At 37.2% G+C, this 22,639-nt stretch overlaps 1 protein-coding gene across 5 annotated transcripts in view; it reads left to right on the top strand.

Moving 5' to 3' along the window:
* The window catches only part of Pot1 (protection of telomeres 1), a 68,540-nt gene that overhangs the window by 13,403 nt on the left and 32,498 nt on the right, over nt 1–22,639 (top strand). For 3 of the 5 annotated variants that reach the window (XM_057772729.1, XM_057772720.1, XM_057772712.1), the window contains 3 exons: nt 1,860–1,974; nt 20,327–20,457; nt 22,202–22,492. In XM_057772729.1, coding sequence (XP_057628712.1) covers nt 1,860–1,974; nt 20,327–20,457; nt 22,202–22,492 — 537 coding nt within the window. Of the gene's footprint in view, nt 1–1,859; nt 1,975–14,804; nt 14,934–20,326; nt 20,458–22,201; nt 22,493–22,639 lie in introns of those variants that run through there. The other 2 variants (XM_057772736.1, XM_057772746.1) reach the window with 2 other exon arrangements.

The raw sequence follows: 22,639 nt of genomic DNA on the forward strand, positions 1-22,639 counted from the left end.
TTATTCTAGTCCTTTTAGGCATATTCATCAAGCAGTAAAGTGCCACAGTAGGCACTGTCATAAAAGGATGCTTGAAATACTACATTCCTATTGGCACAGATATTTGACACTTTTGCATCAGCTTGTCAGACTATTTTCAGATCCCTGATAAAACGTGATATCCAAGTGCCTGTAAGGACCATGACTTTGTGGATTTTGTTCATGTTACATGTTATCACTTATCAGTGATACTCATTTGTTTATCTTCCCCTTACCTAACCTTATTAACTCTCTCCTAACAACATTTGTCTCAAGTTCAAAGCGATTTGGATACCCCAACCCCTTGCAGTCTTGTTTCAGGCCATCATTCTTTACTGTCAGCAAGGAAACAAATTGCTACTCAGGTTTGGCTTATTTGGAAGTATTATGTAAATTTATTTATGATGTTCACAGATAATTCCTATCCAAGGGTACATTAACCTGACTTGAAGAGAATGACTGTGAAGAAAAACCAGTTAACTTATTTATATCAAAAAGAATAGCAGCTACATAAATTTATAGTAACTAATTTTCATGGAAAGGCAAATGAATAATTAAGAAGGTTTTTTGTTTTGTTTGTTTCTCATTTTCTGTTTTGCATCAGTGAGCAGGTATGCAGGTATTGTTTGGTCTCCCTAAGCTGTGCTGGCTTTTTCATTCTTCTCAGTATCAGGGCCATACTTGTCAAGGCAGGATCCTGGGTCAAGTTATTTTGATGGCTTCATTTGACAGCCCAAATCTTCTCTTTTTTATTCTTTTTGCTGAGCATTATTCTGTCATCAATAAGCTATACTCTTCTTGTATATTAAAGACTGATTAAATTGCAAAGCCCTTCTTTGTCTGTGCCTCAGAATCAGCTTTCTTAAAAGAAGCAAGAATTTATCTCTGCTTGAAATTTATAGAGCCATTTTCAGATAGGCACGTTAAGTTTATTTCTCCATGGGGGCAGGAATAAATGGGATACTGAAAATTTACATGTTAATTAAGTGATTCTGTTAGCATGAGATACAGCCTTACATGATAGTTTTTTTCTCTTCTCTTCTTATTGTTGTGAATTGCCTCATTAAATTGATTTCTGAATCAAAATTTGTTTTTTAAGTTTAAGTAATGAATGAAACCTATAAATTAAATGGGTGTAGGGGGAAATGATTTTCTATGATAAGTTTTGAAGTGATAATTTAAAAACTAGAACCAAAATCATATTTTTTTGAATTTTCTCGGCCAAATTGTAGTGTAATTTTCATTTTTGAGTTTTATCTCTTTGCCATATAGGGAAGAAGTAATTGAATGATAGCTGGAATGATTTAATACCATTCGCAAGAACCCTTGTGAATGCACTTGGGAGTAGCCAAGACAGAAACATTGCTGTGATTTTACAAGGTCCAGAATCTGTATTGATAGCACACAACTCTAGTGATACCTCCCTACACCTCATCCTCATCCTCATGAGATTTCTGAGAGCTTTAACACTGATGGTGTACATATTGAAAAGTGTTTCCTGTATTGCTTAGGTTTATACACCAACTTTTGATATTTTAATTGATTTTAAACTTTTCTTGCTGAAGAAGTATAATTAAAATTTAAACTGCCTATAGTTTTATAGGCTGATGTGTTAATTTTTCTACTTATGAACAAACTATTTCAAGAAAAGTGGTTGATTTCTGTAGTAACTTTTAGAAGTAGTTTCTTTTTATTTTTTAACTTTTCTTTTTGCATTTTGAACTCCTTTAGGATAAACCTTTTCAAATGAAATGATATATACTTGCTAACTTACAAATATCACCATAATATTCTAAAAGGTAGATACTTAGTGATATAATTGCTGTCTTTTCTTTCTTTAGGTTCCAGTAACTCCCTATACATACACACCCCTGGATCTACTTAAAGAAGGTGCAATTGTCAATGTCTATGGTGTTGTGAAATTCTTTAAGCCTCCATATCTCAGTAGAGGAACTGGTAGGTATCTGGATATGTGGTGTGTCGTGACCAAGAGCTGCATTATTGATCTCAGCAACACAACTCAGGACAAGTGCAATTCTGGTTTTTAATTGTCAAACAATACTGATGAATAATATTCTTTGGCCATTTAATTTGCGAAGTGAATGTGGTCTTTAGATTCCAGGGTCTTATTTGATACAATGTGAGTACAGTTTTAAAGGAAGCTAAAAGATAAGAAAGTATAGAAGGGGTTGATAAAGGTGAGCATGGTCACAGTGCTATGTCAGCACATCAGTCACCCTCCAGCCTGGCATGGAAATGAAAGGCACTCAGCAGAGAAAAGCTAGCCACCACACAGGTTCATGGACGCACAGTGTAGAATACGCCAAGCCCGATCTGATAAAGGTGCTGGGACGAGAAGTGAAAGCAGACAACGTTTTAATAATTGAAGTGAATTTTTGTTTTTTGTTTGTTTAGGTTTTTTGTTTTGTTTTTGTTTTTTAGAGAAAAGATTTCTCTGTAGCTTTGGAGCCTGTTCTGGAACTTGCTCTGTAGACCAGGCTGACTTTAAACCTCAAACTCACGAGATCTGCTTGTCTCTGCCTCCTGAGTGCTGGGATTAAAAGTGTGTGTACCTACCGCTCAGCTTGAAGTTAAATATTTGTAAGCTTAGAATAGATTGCTGTATTTTAAAGTATATTACATGAGCTCCATGTTAACCACAAAGAAAAGATCTGTGAGAAATATACCTATAATATAAAATAATAAATAATAATGATGATAATAAAAGCTTATCCATTATGAAAGCTCAATGCAGATTATGTAGAAGAAATTATCACAATTTTAAAAACAATAAGCATGCAGCTCTTAGCTAACATAATACCTGTCAGTGAAAAAGACAAAGCGTGCCCTCAGGAATGAGAAAATTACAAGTGTGGCCTCTTTTCTTTTTGAGACTGTGTTCAACATAGTTTTGTAAGTCATAGCCAAAGCAGTTGCGAGAAGGAAGTAAAATAAATGGCCCATTGGGAAAGAAGAAATAAATCTGTATTTTTAAAGAACATTATCCTATAAATAATTAACTACTACACAAAACAGTTGCTTTGAGAAGTAATAAATAAGTTCAGAAAAGGCACAAGATCTAACTTAACATTATATAAGCATACCAGTGATGAGCAATTTCAAAGGGTAACAAAAAGAGAACTCACTCAGTTTAGAATAGCATCTATAGTGTGAACAGTACAGAATATTGTTGGAATCAGAATTGACACAGACAGATGCAATGATGTCCTGTGTCCTGGATAGTAAGGCTTAATAGTCTTCAAAAGTTTATAGCCTTTTTTTTTTTTAATAGGAAAAGAAAAATCAATGTTAAAACATATAGAGGGCCCCAGATAGTGAGGAACAGTCTGCAGGAAGAAAATGTGAAATTTTATGATGCTCTGATTTCCTAAACATATTACAAGCCTACAGTCCTTAAAACAGTATAGTCCTAGCAGGAAGACATCTATATTTTAGTGGAATAAAATTGAAATACTGGAAATAAAAACTCATGGGTGTTTACCTAGTCATTGGCAGATGTGCCAAGAACACACAGTGTTGAAAGGATGGTCTCTTCAACTAGTAGTACCGGGAAAGCTGGATTCCATATTCAAAGGGGAAACAAAGTCAGGTATTTAAATACATGACATGATAATATATATGATGTCTTTTATATGATACCAAAGGAATCCACCACAAAAAAGAGTCACGTGGCAAAGCACCAAACTGTAGACTTCCACGCAGCTGAATGAACTGGCCAGTGCGGGGAAAAACAGCCTATAGAATGGGAGAGACTGCCCGTTTGTCTCTTAAGGATTCATCTCAAATGTTTAGGGAACTCTTACATCTCAACAGGAAGAAATAAAACAAAAACAAGCTTAAAGGTTAGGTCAAGGACTTGGATAGACAGTTCTTCAAAGAAGAGAGAGCACTCAGAACCTGAAAAAACATGGTGATAGGCATTAGGGAATGAAATCAACCATCCACGGCTGCCACCTTACACCCGTTAAAGACACCATTACCAAAACACCAAACAAATTTTGGTGTGGCTTCGAAGAAAGTGGACTGTCATACCCCAGTGTGCTGCTGTGCAGCCCTCATGAGGATAAAGTTTCTTAAAGGTGGAAATGCCTCATGAGCCAGCAGTCACTGTAGATGTTTATCTAAGTAAATTGAAACCAGGAACATCCAGGAATATTCTTACTGCTCACTGCAGTGTCACTCACAATAGACAAATTGTAGAATCAGCCAAAATGCTCATCAGGGGATGAGCAGATAAAGAAAACCACATTTCCTTCCAGTAAAGTATTGTTAGGTTTGTGAAGAAGGAAATCCACAGCGGTGTCAACTGAAGTATGTCAGTAAGAGGCTGGATGCCATGTCCCACTTGCTGTTGCTGGATATAAACAGTCTTGCACAGAGTGGAAGGCAGAGTGGCTGTTGCCGGGAGATAAAGGAAGTAGGAAATCCATATTTGCTGTTTAGTGGCTGTGGTGGCATTTTCTTTGTGTTTTAACAAATAAAGCTTGCCTGAAGATCAGAGTGCAGAGCTAGCCACACTAGTTAGCCATAGAGACCAGGCAGTGGTGGTACATACCTTTAATCCCAGCGCTCAGGGAGACAGACAGATGAACCTCTGTGAGTTCAAGGCCACCCTGGGCTATACGAAATTGAATCAGTCTAGAACAGAAACAGAGCCAAGTGTTGGCTGCTCACACCTTTAATCCCAGCACTAGGGAGGTGGAGGTGAGAAGTGATATGGCTAAACGAAGAGAGGAAGAGAAGGTGGGAGGAGACAGGAGTTCAGGATTCAGTCTGAGATTTTGTAGAGATGGCATTCAGACTCTGACTTGCAGAGACAGGGTACCCCATTCAGTCTGAGGATTTCATAGAGGTAAGAACTAGTGGCTGCTGCTCTGCTTCTCTCATCTTTCAGCTTTCACCCCCTAATACCTGACTTTGGGTTTTTATTTAGTATTTAATAAAACTAATTAGGATTGTATTACAAGGGACTGTAAATTTTCAATTATACAGGGTTAAAAAAATAAAAAGGATGTAGGGATCCATTGTGCTGTATTCTAAAATTTTGTTTAATTGGTAGACCTTATGTTATGGGATTTTATTCCTATCACCCAAAAAAGAATATTAGATGATTAAAAGATTGGAATTTAAAACTACATCAGTTTTCATCTCTGCATTTCAAAGAAAATCAAGAAAGTATGATCCATAAATTGTATGATAATGTAACTCTTTAAACAGATTTGTAAAAAGGTGTATCAGAAACCATTAATTTAGTTTTTTTCACAAGACAATAAAAAACACATTTTACCTGTTTAATCCAGTTCAAGTAAACTGAACACTTATTAGTGTATTTTACCTGTTCTAAAATGCTATAATTTATTAAGGTCACTGTGTTAAGTTTTGTTAATTACAAAGAATACTACAAAAGTATCCTTTTCGTTTTTGGTGGGAAGCCATATTTCAGACATGTTGAAAACATTAAGCAGTGTATATTATTGATTAAAATATAAAATACTGTTTACATACTGCATCCTAGAAGCTGTGATCATGTTGGGAGCAAAGAAATGTCCTCGTTGAACTGATGATTCAAGATATATTCAAAAATATGTAAATATTTGCATTTTTGCAAGTTTTATAATTTTTACAATTACAAAAGTTGTATTATAGACCAATTATCTGAGAGTAAGCTCATGAGTGTGCTGAATCGAAGAGAAATTGATTTTCATATTTTACTAATGTACAGTTTGTTTTAGAGGTCAATGAAACATTAAGCTGAAACAGATAAAAGTTTGATATAAAATTTCCTAAACATTTTCATTTCTACTTGTCCTTTCCCGAGCCCGTATCCTTCCTCCATATCATACCCTTAGGAGCCTTCACATTGGTAATAATGGCCTCTTTCCATCCTTTGTCTGAATACTGTGTGTAATGAACACTGTGACCCTCTTGCTCTCTATCACTCTTAGTTCCAGAGTCTGACTGCCAGGCTTATCCATCTAACTTGGTAGAAGATGCAACCGTAAACCTTTACATTTGACGTGTTAATTTTTATCATGGAACATTTTTAAATAAGGTGATCAGAGCATGCATAATTTTTAGAATCAATTAAAAATGTCAATGTAAAATTAAAATGTTGTTTAAAAACACTGATGACAGTATATATTTAGTTTCTAGATAGTATAATCATGCTTCTTTCTGATCATATTATTAAATCATGAATAAAAAGAATGCCATGGGGAAATATAATTATTTAGTATGTATGCTTATGCCTCATATTTCTATCAGATATGTATAGCTGAATCCAGAACCTTAGTAAAAAATTCATGGCTAGTAATGAACCATCTGTTATTATGAGGATATATGTTTCTGTGTTTCTTCTGAGACACCAAATAAAAATGAATGCCCTCAATTTTATCTGAACAGTCACTGAAACTTTAAGATCCATCTTTCAGACATAACATGGTGTCTTCAGCACGACAGGGAGTGAAGCTTTAAGATTGTCCATCCTGTAGTTTCAGTTACAGTGACATCTTTGTTTCTGTTGACAGAGCTCATCCTCAACAGAATTAAGTGCAGCAATGGCTGTCACGCAAATCACACTGATGTTTAAGTACACCAAAGGGTCAACTCAGTGACTGTTACCACAGAAAAGTACTGGAATAAGTGTGGATATACATACAGTCCACAGCTGTCTTATTTAAAGCAGTGTGGTGGCACAGTACAGAGCCACAATGTCAGTAACATCTGGATCAGTGCTTCTCAACCCATGGGTCGCCACCCCTTAGGGGTCAGAAAACCTTTTCACAGTGTTCGAATATCAGATATCCTGCAAATCAGGTATTTGCTTTATTATTCATAAAGTAGCAAAATTAGTTATGAAGTAGCAAGGAATTAATTTTATGGTTGTCGTTCACCACAACCTGAGGAACTGTATTAAAGGGTCTCAGCATTAGGAAGGTTGAGAACCACTGCTCTAGATGTATATATAACTAGATAGGGGAATTACCTTTATGTAGCTCAGATTTTGAATTTGTACAATATTATATGTGACAAACTAGAATTTTTGTTAAATTTATTTTTAAAATGTTAAATTAGTTATAGAGATGGAAGGTATGATTTGGCTTCTTTACTAAATGATTAAAAAATAATACACTTCCTTGCATCCTGAATATTGAAAATTATAAACCAGGTGGTGGTGGCATACATATTTAATCCCAGTACTATTGATGCAGACGCAGGCAGAACTGTGATTTTGAGGCCAGCCTGATCTATAAGAGCTAGTTCCACGACAGCCAGAGCTACACAGAGAAACCCTGTCTCAAAAAACCAAAACCAAAACAAAACCAAAAAAAAAAACAGGAAAAAATTATATATGGCCCCTAGTGTACTATCATTTCCCATTGTAGCCTTTATCTGGTACAGATGCATTGTTTATCAAGCTTTATATTAAGTCATGGTAGAGTTATAACTTTTATTCTATCAGAGGTTGATCAGTTCTATTAGTAAAAGGACATACAATATTAAAACTACTAATTCATAATAGTAATATAATACCTTTATTGTGTATGTATATATGTTGTTCAAGTGTGTTCCCTTTCATGTGTGTGTGAGTGCATATATGTAGAAACCAGTGAACAACTTCCGGTGGTGTTCCTCGGGAACTGTCTACCCAATCTATTTTATTTTGCTTTAATTTGAGAGAGTCTCTTAATGGCCTGGAACTTGGGTGCCTGACTCTGAGCCCCTGGGATCTTTGTCTTCTGTATCCTCAGCACAGGGAATATAGATGTCAGCACACATGGTTTTGTTTGTTTGTTTTTGCTTTATTGTTGGCCTTTTAAACATGGGCCCTGGAAATAAAAGTGAGTCTTGATGCTGACTCACTGAGCACTTGCTGACTGAGCCATCTCCCTACCCTCTATTTGGATTCCTAAGATGTCATTTACCATTAACCTGACTCAGGGGTGTCATATGACCTGTTTGAGATAGGAAGGATTTGGGAGACTCTTACAGCAGTGATTCCCTCAATAACTCTATGGTTCTGCTTCCTTAATAGAGATATTAAAGTTGAAAGGTTGTATAACCCTGGAATGGTGGAGATCCTATTGAGACAGGCACTGAGCTTTTCTTTGCTCAGTGACTAGAGTGAATTGCTGTGGTGCTGCTAAGTGACAGCACCTCTTTTAGGCACTTGATGCCCTGGAAACCATTAAAGACATAGCTGCTTATCACTTACCTGGTTAAGGAAGTGGAATGTTGACCTAACTCTGCCTTCTTCATCTGACTCACATCATTTATAAATATTCCCTGCTGGTACTAGTTGAATGGAGGTGGGTAGGGAAATGTTGATCCTTTGTATTGCTTGTTTTCATATGCATGAAAGATTCTTGATTGAAGCTTGAGGTTTTATTTTATTTTATTTTATTTTGGATTTTTGAGACAGGGTTTCTCCGTAGCTTTTGGTTCCTGTCCTGGAACTAGCTCTTGTAGACCAGGCTGGCCTCGAACTCACAGAGATCCGCCTACCTCTGCCTCCCAAGTGCTGGGATTAAAGGCGTGCGCCACCACCGCCCGGCGAAGCTTGAGGTTTTAATCTGGATTTTGGTGCATGATATGACACTCGACCTTCTTTATTTTCCTTTAGTAATTATCAGCTTATTAATTTAGAAAATAAACCCTGCTTTATTTAGTAGTTAGAATAGTGTGTATATCATAAAAGTAGTTTTTACACTGTTTATGTTTTGTTTTGTTGAGGTTTTGTTTGTTTTTGTCAGAGTCCCAATGTGTAGCCCTGGCTGACCTGAAACTAACTAAATAGACCTGGCTGGTTTCAACATCACAAAACTTTTTCCATAATGATAGGCTGTCAGTTTCCAAAGAGTGTGTGTGTGTGTGTGTGTGTACTCGTGCATATTGCCTTCTATAACAATAGGCTTTCCGTTTTCAAGATAGATCTAGCTATAATGAAGTAATGGATCAGGGCACAGCTAAAGAAACAAAAGCAGGGCTCTGGAGGCAGAAAGAAAAGATAAATATTGAGAGGTTTATAAGGTCTATTTGGGTTGAACTTTCAAGAATAAGTATGAGCTTGATAAATGAGGAAATAGAGGTCAACATTTTAGATTTGGAAGTGGCAAAAATCATCAGACTTCTGTAATAAGTGAAGTTTTTAATTTCAAAAATCAACCACTGGAGAAATTGACCTAAATATAATTTTAAACCATGAAATATTAACAGCATATCAAAACAAAGTTGTATTAGTGTAGTAATCGTTTTTTTGTTTGGTTTTTTGTTTTTTGAGACAGGGTTTCTCTGTGTTGCTGTGGAGTCTATCTTGGAACTTGCTCTATAGACCAGGCTGGCTTCGAACTTACAGAGATCCACCTGCCTCTGCCTCCTGAGTGCTGGGATTAAAGGCATGTGTCCACACTATCCAGCTTAAATGTTGTAACCTTTCTATGAGGATCATTATAAAGACCTAACATACTTTTTGAAGTGAATATATATATATATATAGTATGTGTGAACATGGTAAACTGAGCTGTTGAGATTGTATGGGTTGCTTATGTCACCAGCTGGCATACATGATTGAGGCATTATAGTTGACAATCTTTCTTTAAGTGACAATTTGCCAGTTTTGTGTGATACTAATGAATACTTTCCTATTACTTTCGAGAACAAAATGATTTCTCAAGAACCATTATTGGAGCTGGGCGGTGGTGGCACACACCTTTAATCCCAGCACTCGGGAGGCAGAGGCAGGCGGATCTCTGTGAGTTCGAGACCAGCCTGGTCTACAAGAGCTTGTTCCAGGACAGGCTCCAAAACCACAGAGAAACCCTGTCTCGAAAAACCAAAAAAAAAAAAAAAAAAAAAAAAAAAGAACTATTGGATTAACAGTTGCGTTGCTGTCCATCTGTAATCGTCCTGCTACCTCAACAGAATCCTCCTTTGCCACCTTCTGTTCACTACTTTGAAAAAAATAGGACATTTTCTCCTCATTTTTTTTTTTACGTTTCATTATTTCTAGTGGTGTCTTATATATTAGTGGATTGTCTCTTCAATGATGTTTTGCTTAGCTATTGTGTACATTTTAGTTTTTCCTGTTGATGGTGCCCCACATGATACAGTTAATAGATCTGATCAGCAGCTTTTTGTTGTTGTTCTTGTTTGGTTTTGAAATTTTAACCATTCAAGTTTTTAAAAAATATAGGCTTACTGTTTCCATTAGATTCATTACACACACACACACACACACACACATTGCTTTTATTGCAGTAAATAGTGTGAGATGAACTAATGTTTTGCTAATAACTGCCTTGTTTTAAAATCATTTGTTAAATAAAATAGTGTTTGGAAGATTATATATGGTGATTTGATCAGTAAGAGTGATTTATTTTTAATAGGTGAAGGAATACAAGCATAATATCATATCAAACCATTCTTTTTATTCAGAGCCTCATTCCTGTGCCCACTTATAAATCCAGCGACACACATTGTCCTTTTGCGGGTTCTGGACATATACTCAGTGATAATCTATGTGACCTTTAGCTCCTGCTTTATGTAGGACATAACGATTCTGAGGTCCGTCTGTGTTGTAGAATGGATCAGTGTTGTGAGTGTATGGAGAAGGGTGGGTACACCACAGCACATGTGTGGAAGACAGAGGACAGCGTACTGGAGTTGGTTTCTTCTTCCTCGTGGCTTCTGTGAAACAGACTTGGGTCATCTGGCTTTGGCAGCAGACATCTTTCATGCCGAGCCTTCTCACTGCCAGCTCTTTTTTGTTTGTTTGCTTGCTTGCTTTTTCCTGCATATCCACTGTCCGGTTAACTTGAAAACTTACTGTTTTCTTCATTCAAAGATTTTGTACTTAAAAGAAACAGTACTGATCTTAGTGTAGCTGTCCACAGGTTTGATACGTGTGCCATCTGTGCCCTCTGGTTGTCTATTACATCATGTAAAAGATGATGAGTTTAACTGCTCAACGCAGAGTCTCCATCTTGAGACAAATTTGTTACTATGTCCTAGTGCTTAGAATAGTGGGGTATTTACATACCTCTTCTAGCTTCCATGTCCCCTTGCAGTATAATTAAAATATGAAGGGAGATTATATGACCACTTAGCAGAATGATGAAAGAGAATGCTCTTTTATACATTACATAGTAAATTTGCTGGTAAAAGGATGATTACCACATACAGTGGGTTCTTTAGCAAATTAATTTCCTTCCAAACTTTCACTTGAATTTTTCTATAATAAACTTGTCAGTTGTTGGCTGATCGCCACTGAAATACAGCATTAAAAAAACAGTATTTTACTTAAAAAAGAAATGGAAGTGCATTTGTGGAGGAATCGCTCATGGATTCTGTAATTTATGTATGCTTGCTTCTTTGATTAAAGACCTTCCTAGGTAAGCTATCATTGTTCCCTCGCAATAAAACTCCAAGGCAGTTCACCCTTAGTCATGCTGAGGAAATTGAGTGAATTGCTCAAGATTACTGAATAGAGAGCTTAATTCATCATTTGTTATCTTTTCAGATTTATGTCAAGTTATGCAAAATATTACCAAAGTTTAAAACTAGTTAAATGCCTTCTCATCAGTTTGAATCTGAAGTATTCCTGAAGTATTTAAGCATATACACGTGTGTATATGTCCATGCATATTTGTACTGTGTATTGTTTAGGGAAAGGATGCTAATATGATGTTCTTTCTGCTCTCTTTATCTTTCCTTCTGATGCCAGGTATCAAGGCAGCAGACTATTAAATTACCTTTAATCCTATGTTTACATTTGTGAAAGATTGGAAAATAACAACAGAACCAAGAAAATATGTGTATATATGATGAAGGAGTTACTTTCATTTAATAAAGAAACTGCCTAGGCCCATTTATAGGCCAGCCCTTAGGTGGGTGGAGTAAACGGATAGAATGCTGGGAGAAAGAAGCCGAGTCAGGAGTCGCCATGATTCTCCCACTCCAGACGGACGCAGGTTAAGGTCTTTCCTGGTAAGCCAGCTCATGGGGCTACACAGAATATTAAAAATGGGTTAGATCAATATGTAAGAGCTAGCCAATAAGAGGCTGTAGCTAATGGGCCAGGCAGTGATTAAAAGAATACAGTTTCCGTGTAATTATTTCGGGGCATAAGCTAGCCATGCAGGCGGCTGGGTGCCGGGGACGCAGCCCTGCCGCTCCTATTACAACATATATATGTGTATATATATGCATATATATAAGTGCTGCTTATATATACATATATATCTGTATATATGTACACACACACATTATTCCTATTAATTTGTTTTGTTGTTTTGTTTGGTGAGTCACTTCCTTGGAGCAATTATCAAAGCCTGGGAAGGTAGGCTCCTTGCTGGTCTCATCTGGTACACTTAGTATTGAGTTGGAAGTTTGATATTAGATCTTTCCAGCCCTTGATTAGCTTTTTGCTCCACCAGTATTGCTTTATTTTGTGTCGCTGACATTTTAATTTACTTTTTGAATAAGGTTAAATGGTTGTGTTATACCCTAATTTTGTTCTAGAAACTTCCTTTATATTCATAGTGAATTTTCTTTTCTGTGAGGTTAAGACCTAACTAAAAGTAGTTAATTGAGACACCAGTGAAGATTGAATGACATTTCTTTGAAGTCTTTAAGTCTGTGCGTTCAGACTTGTGTGCCAATTCTGATACAATTGGCACTGTTTCTTGGCAGGATATTTTTAGATAGTAGATTTATCTTCATAAGGCTAATGTCTTAATTGCTGGGACAAAACACCATGACTGAGCAACCTGGGGAGGAAAGGATTTAGTTAACTTACAGTTCCATAGCATTGTTAATCATCAAAGGCAGTCAGGACAGGAACTCAAACAGGTTAGGAAACTGAAGGCAGAAGCTGATGTAGAGCCATGGAGTAGTGCTGCTTACTGGCTTGCTCAGCCTTTTTCTTATGGAACCCATGACCACCAATCCAGGGATGGAACACAAGCACAGTCTTAAGGATGACAAAGGAATGTCATTCAGTTTTCAGTGGTGGTCCCTCCCCCATGAATCACTAATTGTGAAATGCCCTGCAGATTTGCATACCTCCTGATCTTATGAAGGCATTTCCTTCTTTTTCTTTTGTCATTTTTTTCTTTTATCTTTTATTGATTCTTTGTGGATTTCACATCATGCATTTCCATCCCACTTATTTTCCTATCTCCTTGCATCTGCCCTCAACCCTTAAAACCTTCCCCCCAAAAAACAAAGCAAAATTTAAAAGAAAAGCCAAACCAAAAAAAAAAAAAAAAAAAAAAGATTCCCATCATGGAAGCTATAGTGTGACCTGTTGAGTCAAACAGTTTACTGTTTAGTCCATTAATCTTTATTTGCAAGTATTCATTCCCATGAGTCATTAGTCTGGTTTGAGGCCTCTGGCTTCTACCCCACTATCAATAATGGAATCTCATTGGGGCTCCTCTTGGATATCCTGTTGTTTTCCTGGGTTGTAAAGATCCTAAAGTTTTGGATCTGTAGGTTCGTCTCCTTCACACGTTCCAATAGTTCATAGATGAGGTGGATGTTGGGGTGGGCTGACTCATAGCCCTGGTTCTGATCCTGGGTGTAGGTGGAGGTGGAATTTCTTTGTCCCACCAGTGAGCTCTGTTCTTAACAGTCAGCTTCTAAATAACCACACAGAGACTTATTATTAATTATAAATATTCAGTGGATAGCTAATTAGCTGTTACATCTTAAATTAACCCATATTTCTTATCTATACTCTACCACATGGCTCTACCTTTTTCAGCACAGCTTCTTACTCTGTTTGGATGACAACTCTTATGACCCGCCCTCTTTCCCAGCTTTCTCTCAGTTTGACCCTCCTGCCTAACCTCTTGTTGCCTACCTGTTGACCAGTCAGGTCTTTTATTAATCCAGTCAAAAGACTCCTTGGCAAAGACACATCTTCACAGTGTACAAAAAGATTATTCTATAGTACCTGAGTGGTAGCTGCATTGGTCAGCTCACCCTCCTTGACACTTCCTGGATGAGCTCTCCAGCACTGCTTTGGCTAGCTCACCCAGTCCAGCCTGCAGGAAGGAACAGAATCAGTTCTGCTCTCAGGTCCTTAAAACTGGTCGTATTGGAGGCATTTTTTTTAATATTTATTTATTTATTATGTATACAATATTCTGTCTGTGTGTATGCCTGCAGGTCAGAAGAGGGCACCAGATCCCATCACAGATGGTTGTGAGCCACCATGTGGTTGCTGGGAATCGAACTCAGGACCTTTGGAAGAACAGGCAATGCTCTTAACCTCTAAGCCATCTCTCCAGCCCCCTGGGGGCATTTTCTTAATTGAGGTTCCCTCCTCTCAGATGATTTTAGTTTGTATCAAGTTATCATAAAACCATCTAGCGCAGACAGATTGTAGGATCATATGTAGATAGGTTTACAAGGAAAGTGTCGTGAGGAGCAAAGGTAAAAGTCCTGTTGGTGTTGTGGCTGCCACTCCTTGCAAGTACTTAGGTAACACTTTTAATTATTAATTTTAATTTTTGGTGTACAGGTGTTTTGCCTGAATATGTATCTGTGCACCAATTGTCTACCTGCTGGCCACTGAGGACAGTAGAAGGTGTCAGATCCCCTGGGGTTGGTGTTACAGATGGTTATTATTAGCCTCTATGTATGGGGCTCACCCAAAGCAAGGAGCCATCTCTTTAACCCCCTTTTAAATATTTTATTAATACTTATTAATCACATATATATGTGTGGATATGTTCATGTGGTTGTCATTGTCTCCGAAGGTTACAGGCGTCAGAACTGGAGTTAGAGGCCTCTGTGAGCAATATGACTTGGGTACCAGGAAGAGGAGTATGCTCTCTTTCCACTGAGCCTTCTAGCTATCGCTACTCATGTGGCACATAACATGTCAGGTACATATAGTACCTATTTACTTGTTACAACAATCCTTTGTTTTGAATACCTTTTTTCCTGTTTGTTTGCTTTTCTTCAATACAGGGTCTCACTATGTAGCCCTGGATGTCCTAGAACTCAGTATGTAGATCAGGCTGGTATTAGATTCACAAAGATCCTCCTGCCTCTGCCTTCCCAGGGCTGAAATTAAAGGTATATACCATTAGGTTTGGTTCTTTTGATACCTCTATTAACCTATTTTCTATATAAGAAAATTGAGACACAGCAACCAGTAAGAGATTTTCAGTGTCTTCAGAGAGGGAACAATTTTACAATTGTCATATTCTTTCTGTAAATAAGAACATGAATTAGTTTTATGAATTCTGTGAACTGAGAAGACTTAATGGTAAATCTAATAGCCTGTCTGTGTTTTCTCACCAAAATATGTCTGCTTCTTGAATGCTGGTTCTTCAGGAGTCTTTTGTATGCAGTCACCACCCTGAAAAAATATTCACTGTATTCACTTAGAACATAAATATGTCATACATACGTGTGTAGCTTTTTTTAGTTATACATAAGGCATATGCACACAGCTAAGGTATTCAAATCAGAAACGCCTTTAAGCGTTCTCTTGTTTATAAAACTTTATAATGAATACTCTGTCATTCTTAACTCTCACATCTAGAAATTGATCAGTGTTCCTGTTCTTCTATGTAAAGGAAATAGATTTGTACAGCTTGATCTTTTTATAAGTCATATAGCTTAATTAACATTGTGTAAGTAGCTAAATATGAAAGCAGTATTTATACCAACTAAGGTGAAAGCCTTGGTAAGGTAATAAGCAAGCAACAGGCCATGTCTTTCCTGTGGACCACCATGCCAACAGCTTTCTCCTGCACTCATCACTTCTATCAAGTCCTGGGTAGGTAGCCTTGCATTTAGTAACCTAATCTTCTTTGTATTTCCTATAGATTTCACTTTTTTTAGAAATCCCGTGAGCCCCCTTTGTTGATTCTTTCTCTTTTTTCTTATATTAACTTATGAATTACAGTGATATGCTGTATTCATATCCTAAGAATGAATTAATACAGTCTGTGATAGTGTTCTTGATTATAAATTTATAGGTGGAATGCCATATTCTTCTACAGCGAATTTACTGTATTTCCTATTTCCTGTCAGATTCATGAAATAGTAAATACTACAGCACCATTGAGATGCAGTATAATTTACCTAGCTAAAAAAGTTTTGAAACCTCCTTCTCAGTTTAAAGCTTTTCTTTCTTTGGGATTGTTTTGCTTTTAAAAGCATGCTCCATGAAGATATGCCCTAGATAGGCTCTGTGTGCCTCTCAGCTTTACCACCTACAAGTTTCTATGACTCGGACACCTTAACTAAGCTACTTGAGAAACTGGATTTCCTTGTTTCAAATTTAGAAGCAATACTGTCTGCTGCTTGCAGTTATAAAGGAATTCAAGAGATTCTGTGGTTATATAGCTTAGCCTGCTGCTGTGTACATAAATGAGACCCTTGATAATGTTAACCACTAAGTAATATAGGTTTTGTTCAGGTGGAACCCTGGTTATAAGATACATTGCTTAGCATAAATAATTTGTTTTCATATCTGAGAAGTAGCAATAACTCAACTTTGGTACTTTAAAATATTGTCAACTGTGTATTTTATATTTTACTGTGTTTTACTAAGCTGTATAAATCTATTTGCTAGTATCTAGCTCTGGACAAAGTAGAAATCAGTGGCTGAAGTCTAACCCACTGCCTTCTCTGCTGTCTGGTCTCAGTTTTGTAAACAAGCAACCTTGTCTTTGTCACTTCTCTACAACTTGAGTGCTTAATTTAATTCCTTTTTCAGGTTTCTGTCCAAGTGTGCCGAACTCAAATGTCTGCTCCCATTTATTTAGGAAAATGTCACACACATCATTAGCTCTGTGTTCTGTCGTGATGAGTCATTGCTTGTTCAGAGAGTATAAGTGCTGCACTGACAGAAGTAGCCTACAGGAAGGGCTGGATCCCTGTTTTCCATGAAAAAAAAAAACAAAAACAGATGAGGACAATTTAAACTTTGGGTTGAGGCATCATTCAGTCCTTCTTTGGTATTCTCATTAAATGATGAGTGAAAGTATTAGTTAGGTTCACTGAAGTACTATTTTTAGGAAATTGATTGGAACACTATGAAGTAAAGCTATACAATTGTCACTACTAAAATATTAAATATTGACCACCATAATGGAACTTTTCGCATTGGAGGATAATGGAGAACATTCCTAAAGAAATTTAAATTACGGGTAGACTTAAATAAACTATGCAAGGAAAAATGTTCTCTAAATATTAAGTCTGCTTAAAGTATGTCATACTCCTATCATGATTTTAGAATTAAAGTTTTACATGGCTATTGGTTATCACTTATCAATATGTATGTACAGAGATATAGGTAAGTTTTCGTGTTTTTCTTTCAACAGAACTCTTGCCTTTATGCAAAAAGTTTCCTTTTTCTTTTTTTGGCATTCTTATGTATATTAACAAAATCATGTTGACAAAGGATTTAAGTACATGGAATGCCCTTTTTCTTCACACTGTGACTAAAAGTCACAGGTAGTTGTAGTTACGAAAGAGAACTGCACAACATGCAAGAGTTGGGAAGAAGACATCATGCTGGTAGAGAAGATACACATTGCATGCTGTACTCCAGGCAGATAACGTAATGTAATAAAACACACACATGTAGAGATTGCAGATCTATTTGCCATGCCTCTTGCTGCTAGAGAGTTTCTGGTATAAACCTCTTTTAGCTCATCTGGCCATCTCTTTATAGGACTCAGGGAATACAGACGGAGACTCCCTGTCACTTCGCTGTTCCCCGACTCATGTCCAGTCCTATATTAGACCTGTATCAGCCTGTCTTCCCTCTCTTCCTCCATTCCCTGTGGACTCCACAGATTCTCTTCACAGACCCACCCAGATATCCATCTTCATTGTAGGAGGTCGCTTTGTTCCTGGCTGCTCAACCCCAAAATAACTACACAGGAACTATATTAATTAAATCACTGCTTGGCTTATTAGATCTAGCTTCTTATTGGCTACCTCTTACATCTTAATTTAACCCATTTCTGTTAATCTGTGTATTATCATGTGGCTGTGGCTTACTGACAAGGTTCTGTCTGGTGTCTGTCTCTGGCAGGGCTATATGGCTTCTCCTGACTCTGCCTTCTTTCTCCTAGCATTCAGTTTAGTTTTCCCTGCCTAACTCTACTCTAACCTATCTCAGGCCAAGACAGATTCTTTATTCATTAGCCAATAAAAGAAATACATATACAGAAGGACTTCCCACACCATTTCCCCCTTTCTGTTTAAATAAAAAGGAAGGTTTTAACTTTAACATAGTAAAATTACATATAACAAGACAGGTATCAAGCAAGAATTACAGTTACATTTATATCTACCTTATCTTTTATTGTAACTAAGGAAAACTATAACTATATTCTTCAAATCCATCTAAGTCTCCAAAAGGATATAATATTACCTAAGTTAAGAGGAAGTGCATTGTAAGCAACTTCCAAAAACTTTAGAATTGACAGAGAATCTCTCTACTTGGACAGTCACCCAAAGTTCTTCTGTAATGTTGGGGCACCCAATTTTTAGACCATAGGCCCATATACTTTTCCATAAACTTGAAATTTTAAAGATAGTTCTGCCTATATTAGCAGTTTGTCACTGTGTTCTGTGTCTTGCAGAATGCCTTGCAGACTCTTTCATGATGCAGGAACCCTTAATAACACAGTTTCTATGTGGTTATTTTGGGGCTGAGCAGCCAGGAACAAACAAGCGACCTTTTCCAGCGCATCCTTTCTTATTTTGGCCCCCCTCAGCTCTCCTTTTCTATCCCATCTCTACTTCTAAGTATGAGCTCCTAATTACTAGAAAGGAGTTCTTTCTAAAACCCCCAGTGGCAATATATTTTAGGGACTCAGTACTCCATACCACTCTTGGATATATACCCAAAGGATTCTCCATTCTGCTACAGAGATTCTTGGTCAACAATGTTCATTGCTGCTCTGTTCATAATAGAATTGGAAACAGGTTCCATGCCCATGATGGATAATGAGAATATGGTACATTTACACAATGGTACATTACTCAGCTGTTAAATAAAATGAAACCATGACATTTACAGGAAAATGGATGGAGCTAGAAAAAAATCACCTCACTGACTTAACCCAGACGCCCAAAGAAAAATATGGCATGTTGTTGCTTAAAGTGGCTATTAGCCATTAAGCCTTTGACTAGCAAGCTACAGTCCAAATAATGAAAATGTAAGGTATAAAGCAAGGTACTAAAGATGAGGTTTGATCTTCCTAAGAAGTGAAATAGAATAGATTTTTATGGATGGATGAGATGAGGAGTGGTTCTGGAAAGGGAAGATCAAATGGGGTAGGGGTGAGGGTGACGTGAGTGGGGCTGAAGGGGCGAATACTGGAAGAGACGGCTAAAACCAGGGCCATTTGAGGGGGTGTATGGAAACAATACAAAAGAAGCCTCTGAAAATATATAAATTCATGCGTTACCAGATGTCTTAGTTAGGGTTTCTATTGCTGCGAAGAGACACCGGGTCCACAATGCTTATAAAGGAAAAAACTTAATCAGGGCTGATTTACAGACCATGGCGAGAAACAAGGCAAGGTGCTGGAGAGAGAGCTGAGCGTACCTAGTGGGACAGTTCCTGACCTACAGGGCCATCTATTACAGTTCTAAAGATCAACAGTGTTAAAGCTGTGCTTCTCTGTAAGCAAAAATATTATTAACATTTCTAAGTTAAAATGTTATCATTCCTCTTGATTTATTTATTGGTGTATTATTTACATATAGTATACAAATTGTGCATTTGTGTTGTATGTTTACTTTGACAGGCTGTGTTTGTAAACTGTCTGTTCCTGCATCTGTATAGTACAGAGCTGATTTTTCACATTTCTGCCCTTATAATCTTGATTTCTCTTTGGCTCCCACCGTCTCTCCCTCCTTTCCTCCCTCCCCAATGAGGATTAAACCCAGAGCCTTGCCCGTGTTAGAAATCATTGTTATTTTCACAGTTCTCATTATCAATGTAATTATATTTATTTTAGAATGTTAATATCAAGAGTTCTAAACTTGAACACAAAAGTTATGAAAAATAATGTAGACTCTTTTGTTTTGTTTTCCTGTATATCTTAAGGTTAATTTTTTATGGAGCACTTCTTTAGATTAATTTGACTGTGGCATTGAAAGCCAAAAATATGTGTGTATCTCATTTTTTCTTAGACTTAATAATAGAGAAGAGTAAAATTTAGTATTTTTAATAAACATTCTTATTTTATCAAATGCTTTAAAATACTTCAATTTTTTGTTAAATATTTTTGTTTCCCAGATTATTGTTCAGTAGTAACAATTGTGGATCAGACAAACGTGAAGTTAACGTGCATGCTCTTTAGTGGAAACTACGAAGGCCTTCCGATCATTTATAAAGTTGGAGACATTGTTCGCTTTCATAGGCTGAAGGTATAATTCATACTTTCTACAACCTGCATTTATTAGACAAGAAGTTCTCTAATCATAGTTAGTTTAATGATATGGCTGCCTTGTTAAAAGGTGACTTTAAACATTTCAAGAGACAAGGAATGTAAATAGAATGAGGCCTCAATTAGTAGCTAGAAAACTCTTCTTTTAAATAAACTTCCTGTACATTGGAAGCTGTGATTCCAACTGGTTTGTCCTGTCACTTTCGAGTATGGTTGATGTTGTCAAGTTTTCATGTAGCATTTGGAAGGGATAGGATACATCTTGTAACTTTTTAAAATTAATTTAATTTTATTTAAGAATGGGTTCTTATTGTGTTTCTCTGATTGGCTTCTAACTCTTAAAGCAATGAATTGTGCAGTCCTGGTAAGCTGAGGGCAGGAAGACTGAAACTCAACTCCACTGGAAGAACTTAACCAACACCTGATCATTTAAGGCCCACTCTGTGAGATGCAGTTCATCTCTCACACTGCTTGTGTGGCCCAAATTCAGAGACTAGGTAGGCTAGGAATCCAAGAGAAAGCCAACTACTAATATTCAGCTATACTCATAGATTTTGCGCAGCCATCATCAGAGAAGCTTTCTGTTGCAGTAGATGGAAACAAAAACAGAGACCCATAGCTGACAGTGTGCAAAGAGTGAGAGACCTTGGACTACTCAGTCCTAAATGGGACGTCTCCTAAATGGGGCTCAGGGAACTCTGGAGGAGTAAGGTGAAAGAACCTCCATAGTCATAAAAGTAAAGTTACGTTGAGAATGAATATAAGCAAAATCAAATATGTACCATCTGCAAAATACGCTGTAAATGTAAGGACAAAAGCAAATTGGAAAAAATTTGTATATTGAAACCAGAAAATGAAATAAGGATTTTACTATCAGACATAAAGTGTTTCTAGAGATAATAAAGGGGATGGGAGCATTTCATATGAACAAATCTGTTCATGAAGAAAATATTAAGACAACATATTTTATAGTTTTCCATTTATAAATGAGCCCACAGGCTTACACAGTGAAAGTCCTCACAGCATGGTTCCGCCTGCTCAGTTACAAAGATGCCTTAACCTCCAGTGTATTTATTACTTTACACACTCGTGTGTTTGGGCTTTCGCTAAACCACATTGGTAGCTGTCACATAATACTTTCCCTTTGTGAAAATTATGTGAATTTAACACTCAAAAGCATAAAAATGCAAGTTTGATAGAATTTGGGTACTATTCCCTTTTTAAAAGTATACATTTCTTGTAGTGTTTTAAAATTTGCATAGTTATGTATCTTGACATAGCATCAGTTGAGTGTTTTGTATTGTTTGTAAGCTGCTTCAGTAAGGCACCTTTTATAAGAAAAAGCATTTAATTAGGAAGTTCCTTACAGTTGCAGAGGCTTAGTTCATTTTCATGGTGGTAGGGAGCTTGACAGCAGGTGTAGCAGGCCATGGTGCTGGAGAAGTAGCTGAGAGTTCTACATCCTAATCCACAGGCAGAGAGAGAGAGAGAGAGAGAGAGAGAGAGAGAGAGAGAGAGAGAGAGAGAGACTGGGCCTGGCGTGGGCTTTAACCCACCTCCAGGGACACACTTCCTCCAAGGCCACACCTCTCAATCCTTCTAATTGTATCAGAGTTCTACTCCCTGTGACTAAGCTTTCAAGTATATGGGCCTATGGGGCCATTGTTATTCAAACCACCACAGTCAGTGTTTTGTTTGTTTCCTACTTTGTCTCTCTTTCTTAGATCCAAGTCTATAACAATGAGCTTCAGGGAATCAACAGCTCTGGCTTTGCATCTTTGACATTTGAAGGAACTTTAGGGACTCCTGTCACAGCGCGGAGTTCAAGCAAACTGTTTACCTTCAGCGCTCAGGACCAAGAAATGGTAGAAGCCTTGCGGGTTTGGGCATCCACACACATCCCAGCTTCTTCAGCTGTGGTACAGCTGTGTGATGTTCAACCCCTGCAGTTTTATGACCTGACTTGTCAGCTCCTGGGTAAAGCGGAAGTGGACGGAACAACGTTTCTTCTAAAGGTATGATCTAAATATTTGAAGTCATGATTTAGTGCTATGTACTGTTAATAAGGAGCCGGCAGCATTATGATACAGTGTTTGTAGACTCCATTTTATATTGAGTTAAATTTAACCCCCCCCCCCCACACACACAACACACTTCCTACT

This window comes from Chionomys nivalis, chromosome 1 (genome assembly GCF_950005125.1).
Source record: "Chionomys nivalis chromosome 1, mChiNiv1.1, whole genome shotgun sequence".
In the NCBI taxonomy this organism is placed as follows: domain Eukaryota; kingdom Metazoa; phylum Chordata; class Mammalia; order Rodentia; family Cricetidae; genus Chionomys; species Chionomys nivalis.